The 25,675-nt window shown below is 47.6% G+C and overlaps 1 protein-coding gene across 6 annotated transcripts in view; it reads right to left on the minus strand.

Moving 5' to 3' along the window:
- The window catches only part of stpg2 (sperm-tail PG-rich repeat containing 2), a 587,689-nt gene that overhangs the window by 540,961 nt on the left and 21,053 nt on the right, over positions 1 to 25,675 (minus strand). For all 6 annotated transcript variants that reach the window (XM_038792784.1, XM_038792780.1, XM_038792783.1 and 3 more), the window contains 2 exons: positions 19,645 to 19,794; positions 13,147 to 13,296 (listed from right to left, as the gene is read on the minus strand). In XM_038792784.1, the coding sequence (XP_038648712.1) occupies positions 13,147 to 13,296; positions 19,645 to 19,794 (300 nt within the window). The remainder of the gene's footprint in view (positions 1 to 13,146; positions 13,297 to 19,644; positions 19,795 to 25,675) is intronic.

Genomic DNA, 25,675 nt, shown 5'->3' on the forward strand with positions numbered 1-25,675 from the left:
TACATGCATATTGTAGCCTGAGGCTATGACCAGTAATGGCAGTGCCTCCAACGTACTGTGGTTACACGGGGGAATCTACCCCTCCAGCCCACTCTTACTGCCTTCCACGTGTTGGAAGGATTTGCAAGTTGATACTCAACCGGTTTGCCCGTGTTATCAATGCAACTTTCCTGACGATTCTAGCTCAGAGGAAAGGATGTTACCCACTGCACCATAAGACCTCCCTTTATACACTTACAAGCTTTTATTACAAAGATGTACATTGAATATCATCCATCTCCAATCCAACAACGAGTTTCAGTTTGTTCCTACATATAGGAGCACACGTGAATTCGCAGTTAATGCCAGCAGTGAGGGAGGAGGTGGTCACCCTGACATCTTGGCTACATTGGTCAGAAGGGTTCGAATAGGTGATTGACCCTGAATAAGCTACCATCCGCTGGGGTGGGATTCGAACCCGTGACCCCAGAGCATTTCCCTGGATTACTAGTCCAGTGACAATACCACTACGCCATCACCTCGCTGTCATGGGTCGTACACTTTTCTTGTTAATGAGTCGTAGCTAAACTGTTACTTCTTAATAAGCTTAATAAACTACCTTAAAATTACTTACGAATACTCGATTGTCTATCTTAGGCACTCGCACTCAAAACCTTATAGCATTCAATAGTAACTTTCCAAAAGAAATTGGATAAATACTTCAATTGGAAATGTTTGCATTTGGAATGGGGAAAGACTAGGGGAGGGATTGTGATGAGCTCTTTAGAGGAGCCAGCAGCAGAACAATGGGCCGAATAGCCTCCTTCTCTGCTGTGTGTCCCCTTTTATAATTCCACACATCCCCGTAGGCACACCAGGCTTGGGCAACCAGTCCCGTCAGGTATGAAAATATGCAATCACCTTAATTGGAAGTAGTAATTACCGACGCTTTCATGATATTGAAACAAAATCACAAAGCACCGTTCATTTAATTAGAAGTTCATTACAGCACTACATTCCTGGATTTGAACCAGATTTCTGTCATCAAAAAGACGAGTGTGGAAAGCCTCAGAGATGGTGGGGAATGTGCTGTATACTGAGTCCATTTTAAATTTATCCAAAATCAATTTCAGTCGCTTCAATACATCAGCATTATTATGGAGTACCATCACCCATTAACTTTTAATTCGCATATTGCAGACAATTCTTTGGGGGGGGGGCGGATTAAATTTGTACGCCTGTTCTGTCCGTGCAAGTAAATTCCCGGGTTTCATTTCAAATTGAACGTGGAATACGGGGTTGAAGGAGCCCCGTGTAGGGCATGTGCGCTGGCATAGAGCTGATGGGCCGAATGGCCCATTTCTACTACAGTTAATAGAGGTTGCAGCACAGAACCAGGCCACTGGGCCCAACAGGTCCATGCCGGTGTTTATTCTCCACACGAGCCTTCTCCCTCCCTACCTCCTCGCACCCTCTTGGCGTATCCGCCTACTCCTCCCTCCCTCGTGTGCTAATCTAGCTTCCCTGTAAATGCATCTTTGCTATTTGCCTCAAGAACCCTCGTGGTGGAAAGTTCGCCATTGGCGCCAATCCCTGGGCAGTGCACTGTTAGTTTTTCTAACCTCCCAAGTTTACCATTAATTTATAATGAATTAATTAATATAGTAAATTAATGCCGCTAATTCCCCTTGGGGGAAGCAAAACATTGGAGCCTGTTGCTTCAATAATTTACCACTTATGGCCTGCAGAGTTAGTCTGCTCGGATTCCAGTGGAATATTTGTTGAATGTGGGGAGGCAGTGGTGTAGTGGTGTTGTCGCTGGGCTAGTAATCCAGAGAGCCAGATTTATGCTCTGGGGACCCAGGTTCAAATCCCGCCACAGCAGATGGTGAAATTTGAATTCAAAGCCTAACCATTGTCGATTGTTGTAAAAACCCATCGCAAGGAAATCTGTTGTCCTTACCTGGTCTGACCTACATGTGACTCCAGATCCACAGCAATGTGGTTGACTCTTAAATACCCTCAAGGACCATAGAGCATACAGTGCCGAAGCAGGCCATTCGGCCCATCAAGTCTGCACAGACCCACTTTAAGCCCTCATTTCCACCCTCCCCCTGTAACTCAATAACCCCTCCTAAACGTTTTGGACACTCAGGGCAATTTTGCATGTTCAATCCACCTAACCTGCACATCTTTGGACCGTGGGAGGAAACCGGAGCGTCCGGAGGGAACCTACGCAGACACAGGGAGAATGTGCAGACTCCGCACAGACAGTAGCCCAGCGGGGAATCGAACCTGGGACCCGGGCGCTGTGAAGCCACAGTGCTAACCACTGTGCTGCCGCGCTGTCCAAGGATGGGCAATAAATACTGGCTGGGGTGGCACGGTAGCGTAGTGTTTAGCACTGCTGCCTCATGCCGCCAAGGACCCCGGTTCGATCTCGACCCCGGGTCACTGTCCTTGTGGGCTTTGCACATTCTCCCCGTGTTTTTGTGGGTCTCACCCCCACATCCCAAAAATTATCATAGAATTTACAGTGCAGAAGGAGGCCATTCGGCCCATCAAATGTGCAGGGTAGGTGGATTGGCCACGCTAAATTGCCCCTTAATTGGAAAAAATGAATCGGGCACTCTAAATTTATTAAAAAATGAATAAATGTTGGCTCAGTCAGCACATCCCACGAACAAATTTTTTTAAAACTCTGATAGTAAGGGCAACTAGTGTGTTCAGTCTGTTTAAGCACCGCAGTCATGCCCCGTACAAGTGAGACCACTCTTGGATCACTTTGCAAACTCCTACTCTCCATGTTACTGAAAGGAGAAAGTGTAAACAATGATTGATAAGAGGGAGACCGGAACAATCAGGAACGATTGACCGGATAGAGGTATTTAAAATTGTCAAGGGGGGGTTTGATAAAATTCGAAAAGAAACTTAATTATCCAAAGGGGTTGGTGAGGATATGGAACTCACTATCACAGGGAGTGGGTGATGCCGGATCAGACTGGGTGGGTTTTAACTCTCGCATCTGGAGGTGGGTGGGCCGACTAGCAGGTAGTCAAGGATGAACTGTCTGTTAACACCATTCTCACCCTTCCCAGCACTAACTGCTGCTAAAACCAGTTTTACTTATAGAACATAGAACAGTACAGCACAGAACAGGCCCTTCGGCCCTCGATGTTGTGCCGAGCAATGATCACCCTACTCAAACCCACCCTATACCCGTAACCCAACAACCCCCCCCCCCCCTATACCCGTAACCCAACAACCCCCCCCCCTAACCTTACTTTTTAGGACACTACGGGCAATTTAGCATGGCCAATCCACCTAACCCGCACATCTTTGGACTGTGGGAGGAAACCGGAGCACCCGGCGTCTTTCAGATAAGACATTAAACCTTAAGGCCCTACCTGCCCTCGCAAGTGGATGAAAAAGATCCCAATGTGGAATTCAGAGAGCAGCAGAGGAGTCCCCCCCCCCCCGCACCCTGCAGTTTCCCAGTCCTCAATATATCCCTCATCATTGAGCATGACTTTAAAACGCAGACCACCTCCTGGCCGTTGCTGTTTGTGGGAGCTTGCTCTGCTCTGTGTGAATTGGCCGACCCGCTTTCTACATTGCAGCAGTGACGACACTTCAGAGTATTTCATCTGCCACAAAGTGATCTGGAAACAATCTGGAGTCATGAAGGACACTATTAATCCAGGTAACGAGAGAAACTTGTGCTGTGAAATACACTGGGTAACGAGGACTCCCGCTACATAGCACTGTAACATTTGGATTCAGAATGCCTACAGTCGGTAATCAATAAGAGTTACTGCTGCTTTAATCTGCTTTACAGAAAACTGAGCATAGCTTGATGCCTAATCTAAATCCCATATTGCCATCATTCAGCACTCTATCGGAATATCTCTACTGCCATCTGCTGAGATTTCTCTACAGTGCACTCTTCTAATGAGAATCCTGCCATGGAAGGTCGGGAGCCTCATTTAGATACATTAGCATCTTATTAGCAAGCCCTCCGGACAGGACATCAACCCCCAACTGAATATTTGCCGGGCGCCGGAGTGACGTTATCCCCGGTGCTATTTTTTGTAATATAAATTTAGAGTACCCAATTCATTTTTTCCAATTAAGGGACAATTTAGCGTGGCCCATCCACCTGTACATCTTTGGGTTGTGGGGGCGAAACCCACGCAGTCACGGGGAGAACGTGCAAACACCACACGGTCAGTGACCCAGAACCGGGATCGAACCTGGGACCTCGGCGCCGTGAGGCAGCAGTGCTAACCACTGCACCACCATGCCCCCCCCTGCCAACTCTGCCAACCTGGGAGGTGAGAGTTCAGGTTGTCATCAATCACCTGGGAACTAATTAAAGAGGGGGGGGGTCCATACTGGAGCGGACGTGGGGGTCCCAGGTAGATGCAACCTGGGGTCGGTGGGCGGTACGCGGCGGGCTCAGTCTCAGCATCTCGGGGGGGGGGGGGAGTCACTCCCAGGCCTTGGTGGCCCTTCACGGCTATGAAACATAGAATCCCTACAGGAGGCCATTTGGCCCATCGAGTCTGCACCGACCCTCTGAAAAAGCACCCTACCTAGGCCCACTCCCCCGTACTATCCCCGTAACCCCACCTAACCTGGACAACTTTGTGATACTATGGGGCAATTTAGCGTGGCCAATCCACCTCACCTGCACATCTGTGGACTATGGGAGGAAACCGGAGCACCCGGAGGAAGCCCCACGCAGACACGGGGAGGAAGTGCCGGAATTGAACCCGGATCCCTGGTGCTGTGAGGCATCATAGAATTTACATAGAATTTACAGTGCAGAAGGAAGCCATTCGGCCCATCGAGTCTGCACCGGCTCCTGGAAAGAGCACCCTACCCAAGGTTAACACCTCCACCCTATCCCCATAACCCAGTAACCCCACCCAACACTAAGGGCAGTTTATCATGGCCAATCCACCTAACCTGCACATCTTTGGACTGTGGGAGAAAACCCACGCACACACGGGGAGGATGTGCAGACTCCGCACAGACAGTGACCCAAGCCGGAATCGAACCTGGGACCCTGGAGCTGTGAAGCGATTGTGCTATCAGTGCCACTTTCAAAGTTTTAAGGGGCTCTGCAGACTGGTTTTCAGGCAGCACTTCCCTTGCTGGGCTTATAGTGATATCATCGCCAAGGGACTGCCCTCCGAGAGGGCCAGCTAGGATAATTATCATCCCAGGAACTAAGTGGGGGTGAACTCCCCCTGCCCTCCTCCCGATTATCACCACGGGATCTTTTAACTTCACCGGATTTTTATCTCCACCGAACGATTCAAGTTCTTCCAGCCTTACAGCCACAGGGGCCAAGTTTCCACTTTCCTAAACGGTGCTACAGTATACATTACACACAAGAGCACCTTCAACCTCTTTGGGGAAAACGCACGTTGCCAGAATACATGATGTGCAGCCTAATCCTGTTCAATGCCGTTTAACCTATTATCCCAAATAAAATAAAATCCTTTACAAATCGAATTCTTAGACTGTAATGTCACTCTCTGGGGCCACTTAAGATCGAGCTGCCTTTATCCTTCTCTTCCCCCCCCCCCCCCCCCCCCCACCCCCCACCATCAACTTGCAAACTTGGTTTCCACAAAGGTGCTTCCACAAGCAAGGGAATAGTCCAGAGCAAATACAAAAGTTCACTATTTTCCAGCCGCCGCCTGAGCGAGAACAGGTCCAGTTCATTCAGACGTGTTTTTTCTCATGTCAATGATCCCCTGTGAACTGTAAATTGCCCCCCGAAATGTCCATATCTGACTCGGGAGGTTTATGGGTTCAGGCTCCACTCCAGGTACCCGAGCACGAATTGCAGGCCGTCTCTCCCCGGGGAATGCTGGACCATTGAAGCTGGCGTCTTTCAGATGCGAGATTGAAACCAAACCAGTCCTCCTTAAGCGGGCCCTGAAATTCCCACGGTCGCCAGAGTTGGGAAGATCGCCCCAGTGCCCTGAGGCTAATATTTATTCCCCAATCACAGAAACATAGAAACATAGAATTTACAGTCTGGAAGGAGGCCATTCGGCCCATCGAGTCTGCACCGGCCCTTGGAAAGAGCACCCCACTTAAGCCCACACCTCCACCCGATCCCCTTAACCCAGTAACCCCACCTAACCTTTTTTGGACACTAAGGGGCAATTGATCATGGCCCATCCACCTAATACTCATCTTTGGACTGTGGGGGGAAACCGGAGCACCCGGAGGAAACCCACGCAGACACGGGGAGAACGTGCAGGCTCTGCACAGACAGTGACCCAAGCCGGGAATCAAACCTGGGACCCTGGCGCTGTGAAGCAACAGTGCTCACCACTGTGCTACCATGCCGCCCCAACATTCTTAAAGGCAGATTATCTGGTCATGGTCACATGTCTGTTCCTGGAAGCCTACTTCGTGCAAACTGGCTGCCGCAGTTCAGGTGTTACAACAATTGTTCACACTTCGAAAGACCTTCATTGGCTGCAAAGTACTTCGGGACATCCTGAGGCTGTTAAAGGCGCTATATAAACACAATTGCTTTCCAAACCTTGCAACTAAACCAGATGGAACATCAATCCAGTTAGCACACCATTGCCTTTGAAGGCAAGAAAGGTGACAACTAATTAAATATTTTAGCACAGAGAGTATTCTTTTGCCCTTAAACAATAATTGCATCGGGAAATCTCCAGTTTTTTGTAAGTTTACAAGTTGAGTCTCACACACAAACATATTGCTTGAAACAATGTGTTTTGCATCATTCTATCAGCTTGTTCCTGTGCTGAAGGTTCAAATGTGTAAATTAATTTGTGCATTCACTGTCGATTTCAATTCTTCCGTTAATCAGCTCACAGTAAAACATGCTGAGAAAACAAATTCTGAGCACGACTCCTGGAGGCCAATATTGTTTGAAAATCTTGTCACTTAAGAATCTTTAGAAGACAAAGACCGGGGTTCTCCCGATCCGCGACCAAAGCCGGATTCTCCGTGGCTGCCCGCTAGCCTCGGGATTCGAGATGTCCCGCTTAATCCCACGTTGGGTCAAAATTGGGATCGTGCCGGGCGTCAAACTGGTCGCAGGTCTCCCGGCCCACCCCATCCCACCCCACCCCACCGACCATAACGGGTTTCCCGACGTCCCAGCCAAGCCTCCCGCCCCAACCCAGCAGGACCATGCAAATAGCTCATTGGAACTGTTTTACATCTCAATGGCGGGCAAGAAACCCAATTCACTTGCCAGCTGGGATGTTCCAACCCATTGAACAGTCATTCAGGATCTCGGAAATACACATCTCTCATAATAAAGTGCAACTGATCCTTTCTGTACCGCTAAAACTTTTATAAAGTCTATCAGTTTATCAAGTTTAAAGGTCTGTAAGATGAAGGTGAAAGTAATCCCTTTAAGTGGTGGAAACATTTGAAGTGGCTTTTCACACATTCAATTTAATTGCCTTTTAAAGTATAGAGGTCTGTATGTGTGTGGGCATGCCTGTATGGCTGAAAGCTTTGAACTGCATTTATTACATTCAATTTCATACACTATTGCCTGCTAAATGTTTTTTGATTGATGGGTTTATGCAAATTCAAACGGGAGTTTTGAATTGTTTATTTTTATAACTCTGTAGTAATCAGGGGAGCAGTTGTTTTTCTAATCATAGTTGTATTTTATGAGTCTGCCTCTTTGTTCTCAAGTGCTTCCTAGAATGTGTAGATGTGGCAAATTCACTTAGGCTCATGTATATAGGAACAGACCTTCCACGCTTTGTCAGCATTCTAGGGACTGGGTGTTTTATCAACCCCTTTCATCACATTTTGGTTTGATGTTTTATATTTCCTTTGCAATTTGTTTCTCTTTGTTACTGTATCCCTTTAAGGGTTGCTCCTTTAATTTGTCCCTTAGTTTGTTTGATTTAGTTTAACTGTTTGTTCCTTTACATCAGAACAGACCTTCCGTGACCGGTGGGCATATTGGGGGTGGAGTTGTTTTATTGACCCTCGTAATCACATTTAAATTCAAAATACTTTAAGTTTTCTTTGAGTTTTTGTTCTTTGTTCACTGTGCCCCTTTAAGCGGTTATTAGTTCATTTGATCTTTTGTTAATTTGTCCTCTTGCTTCAATAGAGTATATAGGAACCAACTGAAAGTGTGGTTGTTGGCTTCAGGGGTATGTTTGTAATGTACATCTCAGAACATAAGAACTAGGAGCAGGAATAGGCCATCTGGCCCTTCGAGCCTGCTCTGCCATTCAATGAGATCATGGCTGATCTTTTGTGGGCTCAGCTCCACTTTCCGGCCCGAACACCATAACCCTTTATTTCTTTATTCTTCAAAAAAACTGTCTATCTTTATCTTGAAAACATTTAATGAAGGAGCCTCAACTGCTTTGCTGGGCAAGGAATTCCATAGATTCACAACCCTTTGGGTGAAGAAGTTCCTCCTAAACTCAGTCCTAAATCTACTTCCCCTTATTTTGAGGCTATGCCCCCTAGTTCTGCTTTCACCCGCCAGTGGAAACAACCTGCCCACATCTATCCTATCTATTCCCTTCATAATTTTATATGTTTCCAAAAGAACCCCCCTCATCCTTCTAAATTCCAAAGAATACAGTCCCAGTCTACTCAACCTCTCCTTGTAATCCAACCCCCTCAACTCTGGGATTAACCTAGTTAATCTCCTCTGCACACGCTTCAGCGGCAGTACATCCTTTCTCAGGTAAGGAGACCAAAACTGAACATAATACTCCAGATGTGGCCTCACTAACATCTTTTACAGTTGCAGCATAACCTCCCTAGTCTTAAACTCCATCCCTCTAGCAATGAAGGACAAAACTCCATTCACCTTCTTAATCACCTGTTGCACCTGTAAACCAACTTTTTGCGACTCATGCACCAGCACACCCAGGTCTCTCTGCACAGCAGCATGTTTTAATATTTTATCTTTTAAATAGTAATGCCTTTTGCTGTTATTCCTACCAAAATGGATAACCTCACATTTGTCAACATTGTATTCCATCTGCCAGACCCAAGCCCATTCACTCAAACAATCCAAATCCCTCTGCAGACTTCCAGTATCCTGTACACATTTTGCTTTACAACTCATCTTAGTGTCGTCTGCAAACTTGGACACATTGCACTTGGTCCCTAACTCGAAATCATCTATGTAAGTTGATCCCTGATCCAACACTGATCCCTGAGGGACACCAGTAGCTACTGATTGCCAACCAGAAAAACACCCATTAATCCCCACTCTTTGCTTTCTATTAATTAACCAATCCTCCATCCATGCTACAGCTTTACCCTTAACGCCATGCATCTTTATCTTATGCAGCAGCCTTTTGTGTGGTCTTTGTAAATAAATACGCTGCACAAAGTTTGTAAGCATGTGAAAATTAGGCTTCAGTTCTACCCTTCACTATCTGGCTATCTGAAATGGTTTGTATCCAGCAACTCACTTGCTTCACGCGTTCGCTTCTGGTGCTGAATGGGAAAGGGCTTTGCGGAAAGGGCAGGAGAGTGGGACTAATGACGTTGCACTTTGAGAGAGCCAGCACAGGTGTGATTGGCTGAATGGCATCTTTCTTTGCTGCATCATCCTGATTGCACACGACATTAGAAATATAAAATGATATTATGTACCATTTTCTCCGTGAAATGCTAGTAGCCTCCAAGGTGGACGGTTGAGCTGATGGAGGACATAAGGTATAGACGGTTTCCATCTTGAATTTCCAGAAGTTGGACTGTGAGAGGAGGGAGAACCAGAAAGGTCTCGGAGTAACAGTGGCAAGAGCAGGCAAACCCTGAGGCCCGGCAAATAGACTTTGGTTCAGTGCAGACGAAGAAGAATAGACCTGGAAGGGCGGCATGTGGCGCAGTGGTTAGCACTGGGACTGCGGCGCTGAGGACCTGGGTTCGAATCCCGGCCCTGGGTCACTGTCCGTGTGGAGTTTGCACATTCTCCCCATGTCTGCGTGGGTTTCACTCCACAACCCAAAGATGTGCAGGTTAGATGACTTGGCCATGCCAAATTGTCCCTTAATTGGAAAAAAATAATTGGATAATCTAAATTTATTTTTTAAAAAGTAGACTAGACCTGGTGACCATTCAGCTATCCAGGTCCCAAACTCTGGAATTCCCTCCCAAAACCTTTCACTCTTCCACCTGCATTCCGATGTGCTGTAGCAAATGTCGAGTTTTATAAGATTATGTTTTGGGACTGGGTCTTTAGTTTAGTGCAAAATTGAAGAATGAAGGGGGGGTCAAGTTCTGAATTCTGCTGACAGCAAGCCTGGATGGCTTGGGGGGTATAAAGGGTCCCATGTTGCTTTACTGCGAAGAAGGTGCAAGGTGTTCACCACACCTGTATACAATGACCAAACCACCTGTGCTGACAATGGATAGAGCGTTACGTCTCCAAAGTCCCAGGAAGGCTTTAGGAATGGTGGGTTTGGTAAACAATTATATTTTAAACAGTCTATTTTGCTTCAAGATAGGATGAAGTTGGGTGCTTAAAGGATATTAATTAGCATTTGTACCTCGGTACAAGGCCCCTGTGATTTAATGTTACCCTTAAGGTGGGCTTAGAGAAGGTAAGAGTTTATAGGAAGCAATTAAAGGATCAGGTTACAGAAAAATATCACACAGGTTCAATCTGCAAGAGGTAGAGAGAGTTGAGAGGTGGAGGCATCAAGTCTTCATGGTCCACCACACATGCTTGTGGGTGGGAGCTCCTGCTCAGATTAAAGAGAGCAGCGTCATGAGGGTTTAAACATAGCTGGAAGATTTGCCTAGCTTTGGCGAGAAGGAAGGATCTCCAGGGTAACTCACATCATGAAAGTCACTTCGGAGACTAGAACTTATCTTGCTGAAAAGGAAAAAGGAGCAAAGAATCAATTAAAAAAGGGAGGTAGAGAGAAAATAGGAAATTATAGACCAGTAAGCCTGACGTCGGTAGTGGGGAAAATTGTAGAATCCATTATCACAGATTTTATATTGGAGCACTTAGAAAACAGTGGCAGGATCGGACTGAGTCAGCATGGGTTAATAAGGGGAAATCATGCTTGACAAATCTACTGCAATTCTTCGAGGATGTAACTAGTGGAGTTGATGGAGAAGAGCCAATGGTTGTGATTTACTTTGACTTTCAGAAGGCTTTTGACAAAGTCCCTGAAGGAAATCAGCTATTTCTGATAGGTAAAAGGCCATTTCAATGTAAATATTAAAGCCCGGTCTTTAATACCCATTTTAAAATAAGGATTTCAGTATTCGTAACCTTAGGTCATGACAAAACACATAACTTAAACAGAGGTACAAAACCTGACACATACACAAACGAATTGAAGATAAAAACGACATTTTTACTGACAATATGAACGGACTATTGTTCCAATGAACAGATTTCAAAGTTGGTTTCATATTAAGAAATGAGCTGTACCAGTAATCAGGATCAAGGTCGTAATAAGCACCATAGCAATATAAAGCCACCATTGTTCAGAACATGGATAAAGTGAAAGTCAGCAAAAAACCAGTAAAAACCAGACTTGATTACAGCACAAAATCACATTCCATAGCTCACACAAATATTCAAACATGAAACATTTAAAACTTATGTTGCACATTGAGGATTGACAGTTAACCATCAAATAAAATGTATTTGAAACTCACCCAAACCAATTAGGACGACATAGAGGTATGAATAGATGGCTTCAGACTGATAACATTCTCCTTAAACATGAGGATCCGCACAGCCATTTTCTATCCAGGATCACTCTATACTTTGATCTAACTACTTGCTATCTTTATTTTTGTATTTTCACTTTTCCACTCTAACTCTTGAAGTTCGCGCAAGTTGTTTTGCTTTAAGCAAGAAACCATTTCTGTATTATTTTTGAAAGTTAAAATTGTTTTACTAATTATTTCTCTTTAGGTCTTTTGCTGGCAAGGCTTTATTGAGAATAGATTTAAGTTTCTCTCAATTGTAATCAGTAGAGGCAATAAAAAACTCTTACTTGCATCCGAGAAGTGTAACTCAAGTTTCTACGGAGTTACGAACCCGCGCATGCGCGGTGCCGTCTTTCTCCACCATCGCCCGGCAAGACGTGGCGGCTTGATCTTGCCGGGCGATGGTGGAGAAAGACGGCACCGCGCATGCGCGGGTTCGCGTCGTCTGCGCGCTGATGTCATCCGCGCATGCACGGGTTCCTGCGCATTCGCGGATGACATCCGTGAAGCGCCGTTCGGGCGTCATTTCCGGCAGCCGAGGTCGCAGCCGGGAACGACGGGGGCCCGGTCCTAGCCCCCCGGGTGGGGGTGAATTAGGTGCGGGGAGCGGGACCCGAGGCCGTCGTGAACCTCAGCCGAGTCCACGACGGCCTCCGCGATTTTTGGAGCCGGCGGAGAATTCCGCCCTTCTTATTTGGAGGCAGTGAAAAGAGTCAAAGGGGAAATTGTTCAGTGTGATAACACATTCAGCCAGGTAGAGGTGGGGGTGGTAGTGGATGGGACCTCGTTGAGGTATGGGGTATGGAGGAGGAGGAGGCAGAAACGCTTCTGAAATGTGTGGAGATTAAGAGATTAAACAAGAAGCAAAGAGGAGCCATGCCTGGATGCAACAGTTTGGGTCAGCAGGCACATGTTCTAAACCAGCAGAGCCTCTAACTCACTGTGAGCCAACACGTGTGGGCGATTCACTCGCATTTAGTCAATTTCATAACACGGGTACGACTTGAAAAAAGAGACATGCTGCTGAAGCTTTGTGTCTTGCACTCACCAGGGCAGAGGCAAGAATACCAAATTTCAAAGAGAGCAATTCAGCATGAGAAAATTATGCTGATTGGATAACTGGACACTTATTAGTACAGAACTTGAATACTGCTTTAAAAAAAGAGTGGGTATTTGTATACCTGAGACAGAGGTAGGACAAAGACCAAATTTGGGGTATTAACAACAACGGTTGGCTCTCAAGTAACTTAAGAACAGGTAAATGATGCAATCAGCACCTTTTTCTCATGCAGTAAACATGTTTGTTCCCTTTACAATTGCAATCTGCCCTGATGAGTGCAAGACACAAAGTTTTGACAGCGTGTGTCTTTTCAGCAATACTAAAATTACATAAGAATTGAATGAGAATGCTTCAATGCTGTAACTTACATATTGTGGATTGTAATATGCAGGACCAAGTATCCCATCTCTGGAAGGAGGCAGGTGCCTGGTTAGAACACCGTCTTCAGCTTCTTCATAGCCGTAGCTATGATTGGATGAAGGGATTGATGGTGCACTGACTGAAGGGCTTGGGAGTATCTGCAAGGAAAAAGAGAAGGAAGTTAATAGACCTTGCCCCAAGAGCATAATTCCTAATCTGGCCTTAGAAATGACCACCCACTTTAGCAGTGCCTGCACGGTTGAAGGTCTACCAAGTGGTACCTTTAGGGAAATAGGCAGAGCAGCATTCACCTCTTGCCCCATTTCTCATTTACTGTCAAACTGCTGCTCAGAGAGAACACATTCAGCAAGGCGAAGACGAGCATTGGGTTAGGCAGCCAGCACAACGGGCAAGTAAAAGGGCAAAAGAAATCTTTCTTGTCCTTGCAATGCTTTCCGTTACCTCGGGACATCTCAAAGCCACTAAAACCGGGGATGGGCTACAGCCTAGAATTGGCGGAGCAGTGGGTATTCCGGAGGATTGCAGGGCTGAGGGAGGTCACAGCAATGGGGGGGGAAGGGGGGGGGGGGGGCAAGGCCACAGAGAGATTTGAAAAGAAGGATGAGAATTGTGAGGCATTTGCGGAACGGTGGGATTCAAAAAGGTGCCTGAGCAAAGGGGTTAAAGGTCAACAGAGTTGGGTGCAAGTGAAAATACAGGGCAGTAGGGTTTTTGGGTGAGCTCAAGTTCATAAAGAGTGAAGGCCAGCTCGGGCTACTGAAATAGCTGCTGGCTCTGCTTCATTGCAAACAGTAAAAAAATCCATAACTGACACCTAAAGTGACTGCAATTGGGGTCAGGGAACAGCTCTTTAATAAAGGACCTGGGGAGTCCTCACCTCGTAAAAATAAGAACAAAGTTTTATTTACAAACTATATATATATATACACCTCCCGATAGACCCCTACTGGGTTAATGCTTGGTCAGTAACTTACTGGCTGACCTTATATACACTTGGTAATTGAGATATCACGCCCCCTAGTGGGGGAGCTCGTACTCTGCAAGGAGCATGGGGGTGGCAAGCATTCCCACCCTGTATGTACATTACAGGATATTACATTCCTCTCCCCCCCCCCCCCCCGACAAAATCCGAAGACCCCCTCAACGAGCAATGAATCATGGAATCTATAGCACGGAGACAGGCCCTTCGGCCCAACCTGGTCCATGCCAACGAAAAGGCCCATCCAAGCTAACCCCATTTGCCTGCATTTGGCCCATATCCTTCTAACCTTTCCTATCCACGTATCTGTCCAAATGCCTTTTAAATGTTGTCAGTATCCCTGCATACATCATTTCCTCCGGCAGCTCATTCCACATACGTCCCATCCTCTGTGTAAAAAAGTTGCTCCTCAGGTTTCCAATAATTCTTTCCCATCTTAACTTAAAACTATGCCCTCTAGTTCTTTTTTTTTTTAAATAATTTTTATTGAAAAATTTTGATTTTATACAACATTGACACACCTTAGTAAAATACCGAAAATAACAATAATATTAACAATCATATACATTCGCCCCACCTCCATGAACAACACAGCATTTTAACAACAACGCAAATTAACACACTATAAAGTTACAGAATAGACACTACAATAGTGCACCACCCCCCCCCCCCACCCCCCCCCCCCTCGGGTTGCTGCTGCTATTGACCAAGTTACCTATCTCTGAGCCAGGAAGTCCAGAAAAGGCTGCCATCGTTTATAGAACCCTTGTATTGATCCTCTCAGGGCAAATTTGACCTTATCCAATTTTATAAATCCCGCCATGTCACTGATCCAGGTCTCCACGCTTGGGGGCCTTGCATCCTTCCACTGTAACAGAATCCTTTGGCGGGCTACTAGGGACGCAAAGGCCAGGACACCGGCCTCTTTCGCCTCCTGCACTCCCGGCTCTACCGCAACTCCAAAAATCGAGAGTCCCCACCCTGGTTTGACCCTGGATCCAACCACCCTTGACACCGTCCCCGCCACCCCCTTCCAGAATTCTTCCAGTGCTGGGCATGCCCAGAACATATGGGCGTGGTTCGCTGGACTCCCCGAACATCTGGTGCACCTATCCTCACCCCCAAGAACTTACTCATCCTAGCCCCGGACATGTGGGCCTGGTGCAGCACCTTAAATTGGATGAGACTAAGCCTCGCACATGAGGAGGAAGAGTTAACTCTCTCCAAGGCATCCGCCCAAGTCCCGTCCTCTATCTGCTCCCCGAGTTCCTCCTCCCATTTAGCCTTCAGCTCCTCCACTGACGACTCCTCCACCTCCTGCATTACCTTATAGATGTCAGACACCTTCCCCTCTCCGACCCACACCCCCGAAAGCACTCTGTCCATCATCCCCTGCGAGGGCAGCAAAGGGAGCCCTCTAGTTCTTGATTCCCCAACCCTGGGGAAAAGACTGAGTGCATTCACCCTATCCATGCCTCTCCTGATCTTATTCACCCCGATAAGATCACCCTCAGTCTCCTACACTCCAAAGAACAAAAGTCCCAACCTGTCCAATCAGACAGAGAAGGAGGAGTAGACGGAAGACATTAGAATCTCTTTGGCTCTGGTAAGTCCTCATGGAGCTGATGTGCCGAATCAGTCAGTGGATACCACGCCGGTGAATGGCATTTGCGGCAGGAACGGCGTGGCGGACGATTGTCTAAACCCGGCCACCCTTCTCGCCAGTATCTTCATTTTGGGCACTCCGGGATGTCCGTTGTGAAGGTCCTTCAGCACCACAGCCTGTCCCTTCACCAGGACAACCCTGGTGCCCCACAGTAAGATGCCGTCCTCCACTGTCCGTTCTGACAATTTTGAAGAAAACGCCTTCAACTCACCTGGTAGCTGCCGATTCTGCCCACCGTATAACACCAGATGACGCACATTGGTAAGCACAGGCTCGTTTCACGTCCAATCATAAACAGAGGAGACAGTGACGGGCAAGGAGTCCATGAAATTCAGGACAGCAATCACTTTGTCCACCGTAGGAGGGTTTGCGGATTCGATCTGAAGGCGACTCAACACATCAGCATGTGCAACCTGGGTCCCTGGGTGGTGCTCGCAAGTGTATTCGCAAGCAGCCAATCACAGAGCCCGATGCTGAACCCTTGCAGACGCTATTGGCAGGATTGCCTTGCCTTCATGGAAGAGGCCCAGCAATGGCTTGCGATTGATGACGATAAATAAATGGCGGCCATAGACATATTGGTGAAATGGCTTTACACCGAGTACGACCGCCAGATCCTCTTTTGCGTATTTTATTTCAGCTGCAGCCAGCTTCCAGGAGGCAAAAGTGATCGGACGGTCATGACTGCCGACCATTCGATGGGACAGACTACCCCAATACCAAACAGCGAATCATTGCACGTGACGTACAGCTTTGAGGAGTCAAAACGTGTCAACACGCCTGGAGAAGAAAACTGCCACTTCACCTGGTTAAACACCGTATCCTGGGCCTTGCCCCAAGCCCAAGGCTGGCACTTTTTCAAAAGCAAGTTGGAGGGGGGGCTCCAGATCACCCCGAATGGATGCGGCCTAAAGGCCATCAACAGTTTGACCGTCTGGTGCTCGGTCGCCGTGGATATTGTTGGCCCGGAAGAAATAACGCATGCGTTCAGCGTACTGATTCCAGTCTTCAACACCAGCGCCAAATGTATCTAACCACCGATCAGAGGCACGGCAAATCGAAGAAATCCAAACCTGGCTCCGTAAAATCGAGGAAGTGGCTCAGCTGACGAGGTCGCAGCGTTGACAGCAAACCAGTTTACTCCTCGTTGCCAGTTTAATAAGAGCACGGGGAGTCCACACCGAGTAAAAATAAGAACAAAGTTTTATTTACAAACAATATACATACACTTCCTGGTAGGTCCCTACTGGGTCCCTGCTTGGTCAGTGCCTTACTGGCCAACCTTGTATACACTGGGTAAGTGAGATCCTCTACACTTCCAACAATACAATAGTGACTCCATTTTTAGAGAATACTTCACTGGCTGAAGATCACTTTGATACATCCCGAGATCACGAAAGGTGTAATATAAATGGAAGTCTGAAGTCTTTCGTCAAAATAGATTCCATTTATTGTAAATCCCCCACTAATCATGTTTGAAGATTCAACTGCTTCAAGCGTTGGTCAGGAGTTTGTTTGCTGTCGTTTGTAGAGGTTCTGTTCAAAAGAACCTGTTGAGTAAATAATCAGCTGTAACATAGACCCGATTCACTGTGAATCCTGCCACATTTCTGCCCCCCCTCCTCCAATTCATTAACTGCCACAGCGGTATCAATACTCTTTTTTTTTAAAATATTTTTATTTGACAAATTTTCATCATACAAAAGAAAACCAAGAAAAACAACCCCAACAGAAAACAAAACAATCCCAGGAAACTCCCCCCAACCCTCCCACCGATCACCCCCCCTCCCCCCCACAAACAGTCAACAGTAACCAACTTACTAAAGTGCAAAGCCCAACAACTGTAGAATCCCTCCTTCTCCCCTCTCCCCAGATCGAACTTCACCTTCTCCAGGGTCCAAAACTCCAGCAGCCACCCCACCCCCACCCCACACCCCCGCCAGGCCGGGGCACAGGGTGGAGGGAATGACCTCCACCCCAACAAGACCCGCCTACGAGCGATCAGCGAGGCGACGGCTAGAACAGGGGTGGGCAAACTATGGCCCGCGGGCCGCATGCGGCCCGCCAAAGGTCTTTATGCGGCCCACCAAGATCAAGTCATTAAAAAAAAATTATTTATTTTTTTTTTACATTTTTTAAAATTTATTTTTTTAATTTTAAGGTTAATGGGGGGGGCGGTTGGGTTACTGGTATAGGGTGGATACGTTGACTTGAGTAGGATGATCATTGCTCGGCACAAATTGTGTTTCATGTGAAGTTTCTACTTTAAAATATTAATTAATAAAAATTAATTGCTTTTTTTTCTTTAAACTGAGTTACTTTGTTTTTCAAATAAATGTGTTTCATGTAAAGTTTCTACTTTAAAATATTAATTAATAAAAATTAATTGCTTTTTTTTCTTTAAAAACCTTTCATTTTGGCTATTTTAAATATTAATTATTTTACTTAATATACATGCGGCCCTTTAAAATTGTGAATTTCTGAATGTGGCCCTTGCACGGAAAAGTTTGCCCACCCCTGGGCTAGAACAACTGCCCCCACACCCGCCTGCTACTCCGGCCGGTCCGACACTCCAAATATGGCTTCCAGGAACCGGCCTCCACATCCACATGTACGACCCCCGTGATTGTACTGAACACCGTCCACCAAAACATTTCCAGCTTCGGGCAGGACCAAAACATGTGAACATGGTTTGTGGGGCCCCAACCAATCGCTCACAGACATCCTCCACACCCTCGAACAGCTGGCTCATCCTTGATTTTGTGGGGTGCGCCCTGTACAGCTGTATCAGTCCCAACCTTGCACACAAAGTCGAGGCATTCACCCTCCGCAGCACCTCACACCACAGTCCCTCTTCCAGCGAGACCCACCCCCCCACCCCCGCCAGTTCCTCCTCCCTCTTTGCCTTAATCCCCTCCATGGGCACCCGATCCTCCTCAAGGATCCTCCCATAGATCTCCGAAACAATCCCCTCTCCAGCCCTCCTCCTGACAGCACAGCCTCTGGCAACGAAGCGGACGCTATTGGGAACGTCGGGAAAAGCTTTCTTGCAAAGTCCCGAATCTGCACGTACCTAAACCCTTCCCCCGACACCAACCTATACTTCTCTCCAAACTCCTCTAGGCTCGCCCCCCCCCTCCCCCCCACCCTTTCAAGGAACAAATCCTTCATTTCCTTAATCCCCCACTCATCCCATCTCCAAAATTTGCATCCATCCTCTCCGACTTGAGCCCATGATTCCCCTGAATTGGCATCCCCCCTGACCCCGTCCCCAGCTTAAAATGCTGCCACCACCACCGGACTCACCCAGTACCGTCCTGGAATCCCTGGAAGCGGTACCATTGACCAGCGCCCGCAGTACCGAGCCCCTGCAAGAGCCCGTCTCCATCTTCACCCACAGAGCGGCCCCTCCTTGCTCCAACCCCGCACTAAATGTATTCGCTGCCCAATCCGCTGCCCAATAATAATACAGCAAGTTCGGGAGGCCTAACCCCCCCCCCCCCCCCCCCCCCCCCAATCTGTCGTCCTATCTGCAGGACCAACCTCCTAATCCTGGCAGCTTGCCTTCCCCAAATGAACGAGGAGATCAGCGTGTCCACCCACCCCCCCTCCCCCTCCCCGCCCCACCCCGTCCCTGAAGAAGGACTTCAATAAAAAAATACTCTGTTTTTTTTAAATAAAATGCCGACAATTACATTTTGATATTGAGGCTAACATATCTCATATTTATCATCAACATAACTTCAATGATGCTGCTACTGTGGCTGCTGGATAAGGATCATGATTGCGATTTAGTAAAACCACGGCCAAAGATACTGGATAGAACAGACTGAGGCTCACCACTGAGCTCTGCGGTTTAAACACTTTACTCGTTTTCCCAACAAACTCCATGGGGTACGCATCGTAGGAACCAGGTCCTGGTAGGTTTCCTCCAACTGTTTTGAAACGAACCTCCTTGTTCTGCATGCTCTGTCCTCCCTTGATGTGTTCCTGAAATTCACAACACAGATTATTGGTGCTTTGTGTTAGGACTTTACTTAGGTTAGCAAGGGCAAATGCTAAGAGTGCAGGTTTGGTTTGTTGGTTGTTTGAGGCCCATAGAATCATTTTCAGTTTAGTCAGAGTTACTGTTCTCAAACATACAGGGGCGGCACGGTGCAACAGTGCTTAGCACTGCTGCCACACAGTGCCAGGGACCAGGGTTCAATTCTGGCCTTAAGGTGACTGTGTGAGGAATCTGCACGTACTTCTCGTGTTGGCATGCGGCTCGTCCGGGTGCTCCGGTTTCCTCCCTCAGTCCAGGTTAGGTGGATTGGCCGTGCTAAATTGCGCCTTAGTGTCCAAAGATTTACGGGGATAGGGTGGGGGGACTGTGGGCCTGGGTAGGGTGGGTAGGGTGGTCTTTCAGAGGGTCGGTGCAGACTTTGATGGGCCGAATGGGCTCCTTCTGCACTGCAGGGATTCTATGGTTCTAGGAACAATTTGGCCACTCAGCCCATCAAGCCTGTTCTGTTGAATCGGACCAAGGCTGATTTGTATCGTAACTCCACCAACTATCTTGGTTCCCCATAACCCTTTATACACTTGTCGAACAAAAATCTGTCCATCTCAGTTTTGAAAGGATCAATTGGTCCCAAGCTTCAACAGCTTCTAGAGAGTTCCAGATTTCTACCCCGCTTTGCGTGAAGTGCTTCCTGACATCACCCCTGAATGATCTGGCTCTAATTTCAAGGTTTTGTCCACTTGCAAGAACATAACAATGAGGAGCAGGACTAGGCCTTTCAACACCTTGGGCCTTCAATAGGTCCACGACTGATTTGTTTGGGTCATTAACTCCTCTCTCCCATTACCCTGTCTCCCATTACCCCGTCCCTCCCAATACCCTGTCTCCCATTACCTCTTCCCTCCCATTACCCTGTCTCCCATTACCCTGTCTCCCATTACCCTGCACTCCCATTATCCTGTCTCCCATTACCCTGTCTCCCATTACCCTGTCTCCCATTACCCTGTCACCCATTACCCTGTCTCCCATTACTCTGTCTCCCATTACCCCATTCCTCCCATTACCCTGTCTCCCATTATCCTGTCTCCCATTACCCTGTCTCCCATTACCCTGTCTCCCATTACCCTGTCTCCCATTACCCTGTCACCCATTACCCTGTCTCCCATTACCCTGTCTCCCTTTACCCTGTCTCCCATTACCCTGCACTCCCATTACCCTGTCTCACATTACCCTGCACTCCCATTACCCTGTCTCCCATTACCCTGTCTCCCATTACCCTGTCACCCATTACCCTGTCTCCCATTACTCTGTCTCCCATTACCCCATTCCTCCCATTACCCTGTCTCCCATTATCCTGTCTCCCATTACCCTGTCTCCCATTATCCTGTCTCCCATTACCCTGTCTCCCATTACCCTGTCTCCCATTACCCTGTCTCCCATTACCCTGTCTCCCATTACCCTGTCACCCATTACCCTGTCTCCCATTACCCATCCCTCCCATTACCCTGTCTCCCATTACCCTGTCTCACATTACCCTGTCTCCCATTACCCTGTCTCCCATTACCCTGTCTCCCATTACCCATCCCTCCCATTACCCTGTCTCCCATTACCCTGTCTCCCTTTACCCTGTCTCCCATTACCCTGTCTCCCATTACCCTGCACTCCCATTACCCTGTCTCACATTAGCCTGTCTCCCATTACCCTGTCTCCCATTACCGTCTCCCATTACCCTGTCTCCCATTACCCCGTGCCTCCCATTACCCTGTCTCCCATGACCCTGTCTCCCATGACCCTGTTCTCCCATTACCCCGTGCCTCCCATTACCCTGCACTCCCATTACCCTGTCTCCCATGACCCTGTTCTCCCATTACCCTATCTCCCATTACCCTGTCTCCCAATACCCCGTCCCTCCCATTACCCCGTCCCCCATTACCCTGTCTCCCATTACCCTGTCTCCCAATACCCCGTCCCTCCCATTACCCCGCCCCTCCCATACCCTGTCTCCCAATACCCCGTCCCTCCCAATACCCCGTCCCTCCCAATACCCTGTCTCCCATTACCCTGTCTCCCATTACCCTGTCTCCCAATACCCCGTCCCTCCCAATACCCCGTCCCTCCCATTACCCCGTCCCCCATTACCCTGTCTTCCATTACCCTGTCTCCCAATACCCCGTCCCTCCCATTACCCCGCCCCTCCCAATACCCTGTCTCCCAATACCCCGTCCCTCCCAATACCCCGTCCCTCCCATTACCCTGTCTCCCATTACCCTGCACCCTCTTGTCCATCAAAGGCCTGTCTCCCCATTGGAGGAAAGGTTTATCACCATTAACCCGATCAAATCCTTTAATTGTTCCAGAAACCTCACATAATTTCCAAAAATCAAGAACGGGAAGACTAATTTATTCAACCTGTGCTCATACTTTCTCTCAATTAGCTCTGGTGCCAATCCGGCTCAGGAGGTTAAGATCGCCTTTCAACACTCAGAACCGAAGAAGGCTTCCTCAAAGCATAGGGTCAGGTCATCGGCCAACGGCGACGAGGGAAAGAGTGAAAGACAGGGGAGAGCAGACAGAGATACACAACGCCAAGTGATACAAAGGGGGAAGGAAGTGAGTAGGAAACTCAGGAGAACCACAGGAAGGGGTGTGTGTGTGTGTGTGGGGGGAGGGGGGGGGCGGGTAGAGGGAGGAGCGATAAAGCCCCCCTCCACTCCCGAACACGCAATGCCTGCAACAGAAACCACTGCAGGAATGGGGCTGGGAGGGGAGAACTGGAGCTCTGGGACAGATCACGCAGAACGAAAGACGGGGATGCCCAGGAGGGGTCAGGGAGAGGGGAGGGGCAGGGAGAGGGGAGGGGCAGGGAGAGGGGAAGGGGGGTGGCGGAGAGAATATACCAAAAATGATTGTATGTACATAAGTACTGTATAAGCTGTAAATATCGGACACAAAGTTCCAAAGTTTCATAATGTAAAATGCCAGTACAAATATTTTTTTTTAAAACATTGAGAGTTGAAACAGTTAAGTCATAGAATTTACAGTGCAGAAGGAGGCCATTCAGCCCATCGAGTGTGCACCGGCCCTTACAAAGAGCACCCTACTCAAGCCCATGTATCTACCCTATCCCCGTAACCCCCACTTAACCTTTTGGGACACTACTGGCAATTTATCATGGCCAATCTACCTAACCCGCACATCTTTGGACTGTGGGAGGAAACCCACGCAGACACGGGGAGAATGTGCAGACTCCGCACAGACAGTCACCAAAGGCCAGGGATCGAACAGTTTGCAATCCAACTTTCCAATTGGTATTATACAGGGAAAGACTGTGTGGAGTTTGCACATTCTCCCGGTGCCTGTGGGGGTCTCACCCCCACAACTAAAGATGGGCAGGGTAGGTGGAATGGCCACAATAAATTGGCCCCTTAATTGGAAAAAAAAATTGGGTACTCTAAATTTAAAAAATTACAGCTAAAGGATCCAAAGTCTTGGCTTCACATAGCTGTGTAACATGAAACACACATCCCCCTGCCCCAAGCACACACACACTCACGCTCCCCGCCCCCCACACACACAAACACACACAAAGATTTTTCTCACACTGTGCTTGGGCATAAACAATCACCTGAACAAAGAACAATACAGCACAGGAACAGGCCCTTCGGCCCTCCAAGCCGGTACCAACCTTGGCCAAAACCCTGAACACTTCCTTGTGCCGTATCCCTCTATACCCGTCCTATCCTTGTGTTTGTCAAGATGCTTTTTGAACACTGTTAATGTAGCTGCTTCCACAACCTCCCCTGGCAACGCGTCCCAGGCACTCACAAACCTCTGTATAAAAGACCTGCCTCACACATCTCCTCTAAACTTTGCCCCGCGGACCTTAAACCTATGCCCCCTGGTGACTGACCCCTCCACCCTGGGAAAGAGTGCCTGCCCATCCACTCTATCCATGCTCCTCAGAATCTTTTAGACCTCAATCAGTTCATCCCTAAGGGCAATTTAGCATGGCCAATCCACCTCACCTGCACATCTTTGGACTGTGGGAGGAAACCAGAGCACCCGGAGGAAACCCACGCAGACACTGGGAGGACGTGCAGACTCCGCACAGACAGTGACCCAGCAGGGAATCAAACCTGGGACCCTGACGCTGTGAAGCCACAGTGCTATCCACTTGTGCTACCATGCGGCCCGAAAATTAATCTTGAAGAATATGTGGCGGATCATTTTGTTTAAACATCCAGATATTGATGTCTAAAGTCCCGTGGATCTTACTGAGTCTATCCAGCAGAAACATTTACTGTTACCACCGCCAAGAACATTTGGTTTGATTTATCCGCGTACTAGGCTAGAAGATAAAATAAAAATCAATTACTAAAGTGGCAATTTGGACTGCTGGGTGTGATTTTTGAGAACAGTAATTTGTTGATGAGGCGTACATTTTTGGAAGTAGCCAATGTGAATAAATTGTACACAAGTGCCTACTGCTCGGGAGGATATTTCTGCATACCGTCACAGAGTTAGATGGACTGGTCCTGCTTTGAACTTGGTCAGCTTTTTAGTCAGGATGAAAATAACCATTGTGGACTGGCTGTAATCACCAAAGTCTTTAATTCCAACTTTAATTGCTGCACAATTGGTGGCCTTGTCCTCAGCTGCCTGGGTCCTGTGCTCTGGAAGTCCCTCCTTAAGTCGCTCTAACTCAGGGGTGGGCAAACTACGGCCCGCGGGCCGCATGCGGCCCGCCAAAGGTCTTTATGCGGCCCACCAAGTCATATATTTAAAAAAAAAAAAATTTTTTTATTTTTTTTTTAAAATTTTTATTATTTTTTTTAAGGTTAATGGGGGGGCTGCTGGGTTACTTACTGGTATAGGGCGGATACGTTGACTTGAGTAGGGTGATCATTGCTCAGCACAACATCGAGGGCCGAAGGGCCTGTTCTGTGCTGTACTGTTCTATGTTCTATGTTCTATATGAGGCGCCCAGAATCATATCCGGGTGAAGTAATTATTTTACTTAATATACTATGCGGCCCTTTAAAATTGTGAATTTCTGAATGTGGCCCTTGCACGGAAAAGTTTGCCCACCCCTGCTCTAACTTGACCCCTCTTTCGGTAAGATCCTCCCTGAAACCAAGCTCCTCGACCAAACTGTTGGCCCATCTGCCCCAGTGTCACCCTTCACGGTCCTGTCTCTAATTTTGCATTGTAACGTGTGAAGCACTTTGGGATGTTTGGTGGCATTGGAGATGCTTAATAAATGTAACTTATTATTGGATAGAATTTACCACATTGAAATAAAGCAGATCAGTCCATTCTTCCTCATCCAACTCTCAACATAGCCTTCAAATCTCCCTCATACATATTAATCCAGCTTCCCCTTAAGTGCTCCTCCTACCAGGTACCCTTCCCTAAGGCAGTGTTGGTTACCATGGACATCCATTGGATTGGCCCACGTTTGTTTCAAACGTTTAGAAATAAATAATCAGCTGCTTTAAAAGGAGGTTAGTAAATTCTTTAATATTTGATAGTTTAGAATTTTTCAACTTTGTTCTTCAGATATGCTTGATATGGGTGAGGCTGTATTTATCGGTCATCCATCGTTACTCTGAGAGCTTTGAGAGGCAGCCACGTATGGACTGGAGTCTCTCTTAGGTTGGTGGGTTTGTGTCCCTGAATGGCAACCTATCGGGCCATTGTGAGAATCTGGCAGCTTTCGAGATCACTTACTAGGTAGTAGAACTTACTGAACTCAGTCATCATAACTTGCTGAGTGAGGTGGGCTTTGAACACATGAGTGCGGTACAATAATTACATTGACTGTCCACTCCAGCTGGATTCTTGAATACGGCCAATTTTACCCCCGTA

Source organism: Scyliorhinus canicula, chromosome 3 (genome assembly GCF_902713615.1).
Source record: "Scyliorhinus canicula chromosome 3, sScyCan1.1, whole genome shotgun sequence".
In the NCBI taxonomy this organism is placed as follows: domain Eukaryota; kingdom Metazoa; phylum Chordata; class Chondrichthyes; order Carcharhiniformes; family Scyliorhinidae; genus Scyliorhinus; species Scyliorhinus canicula.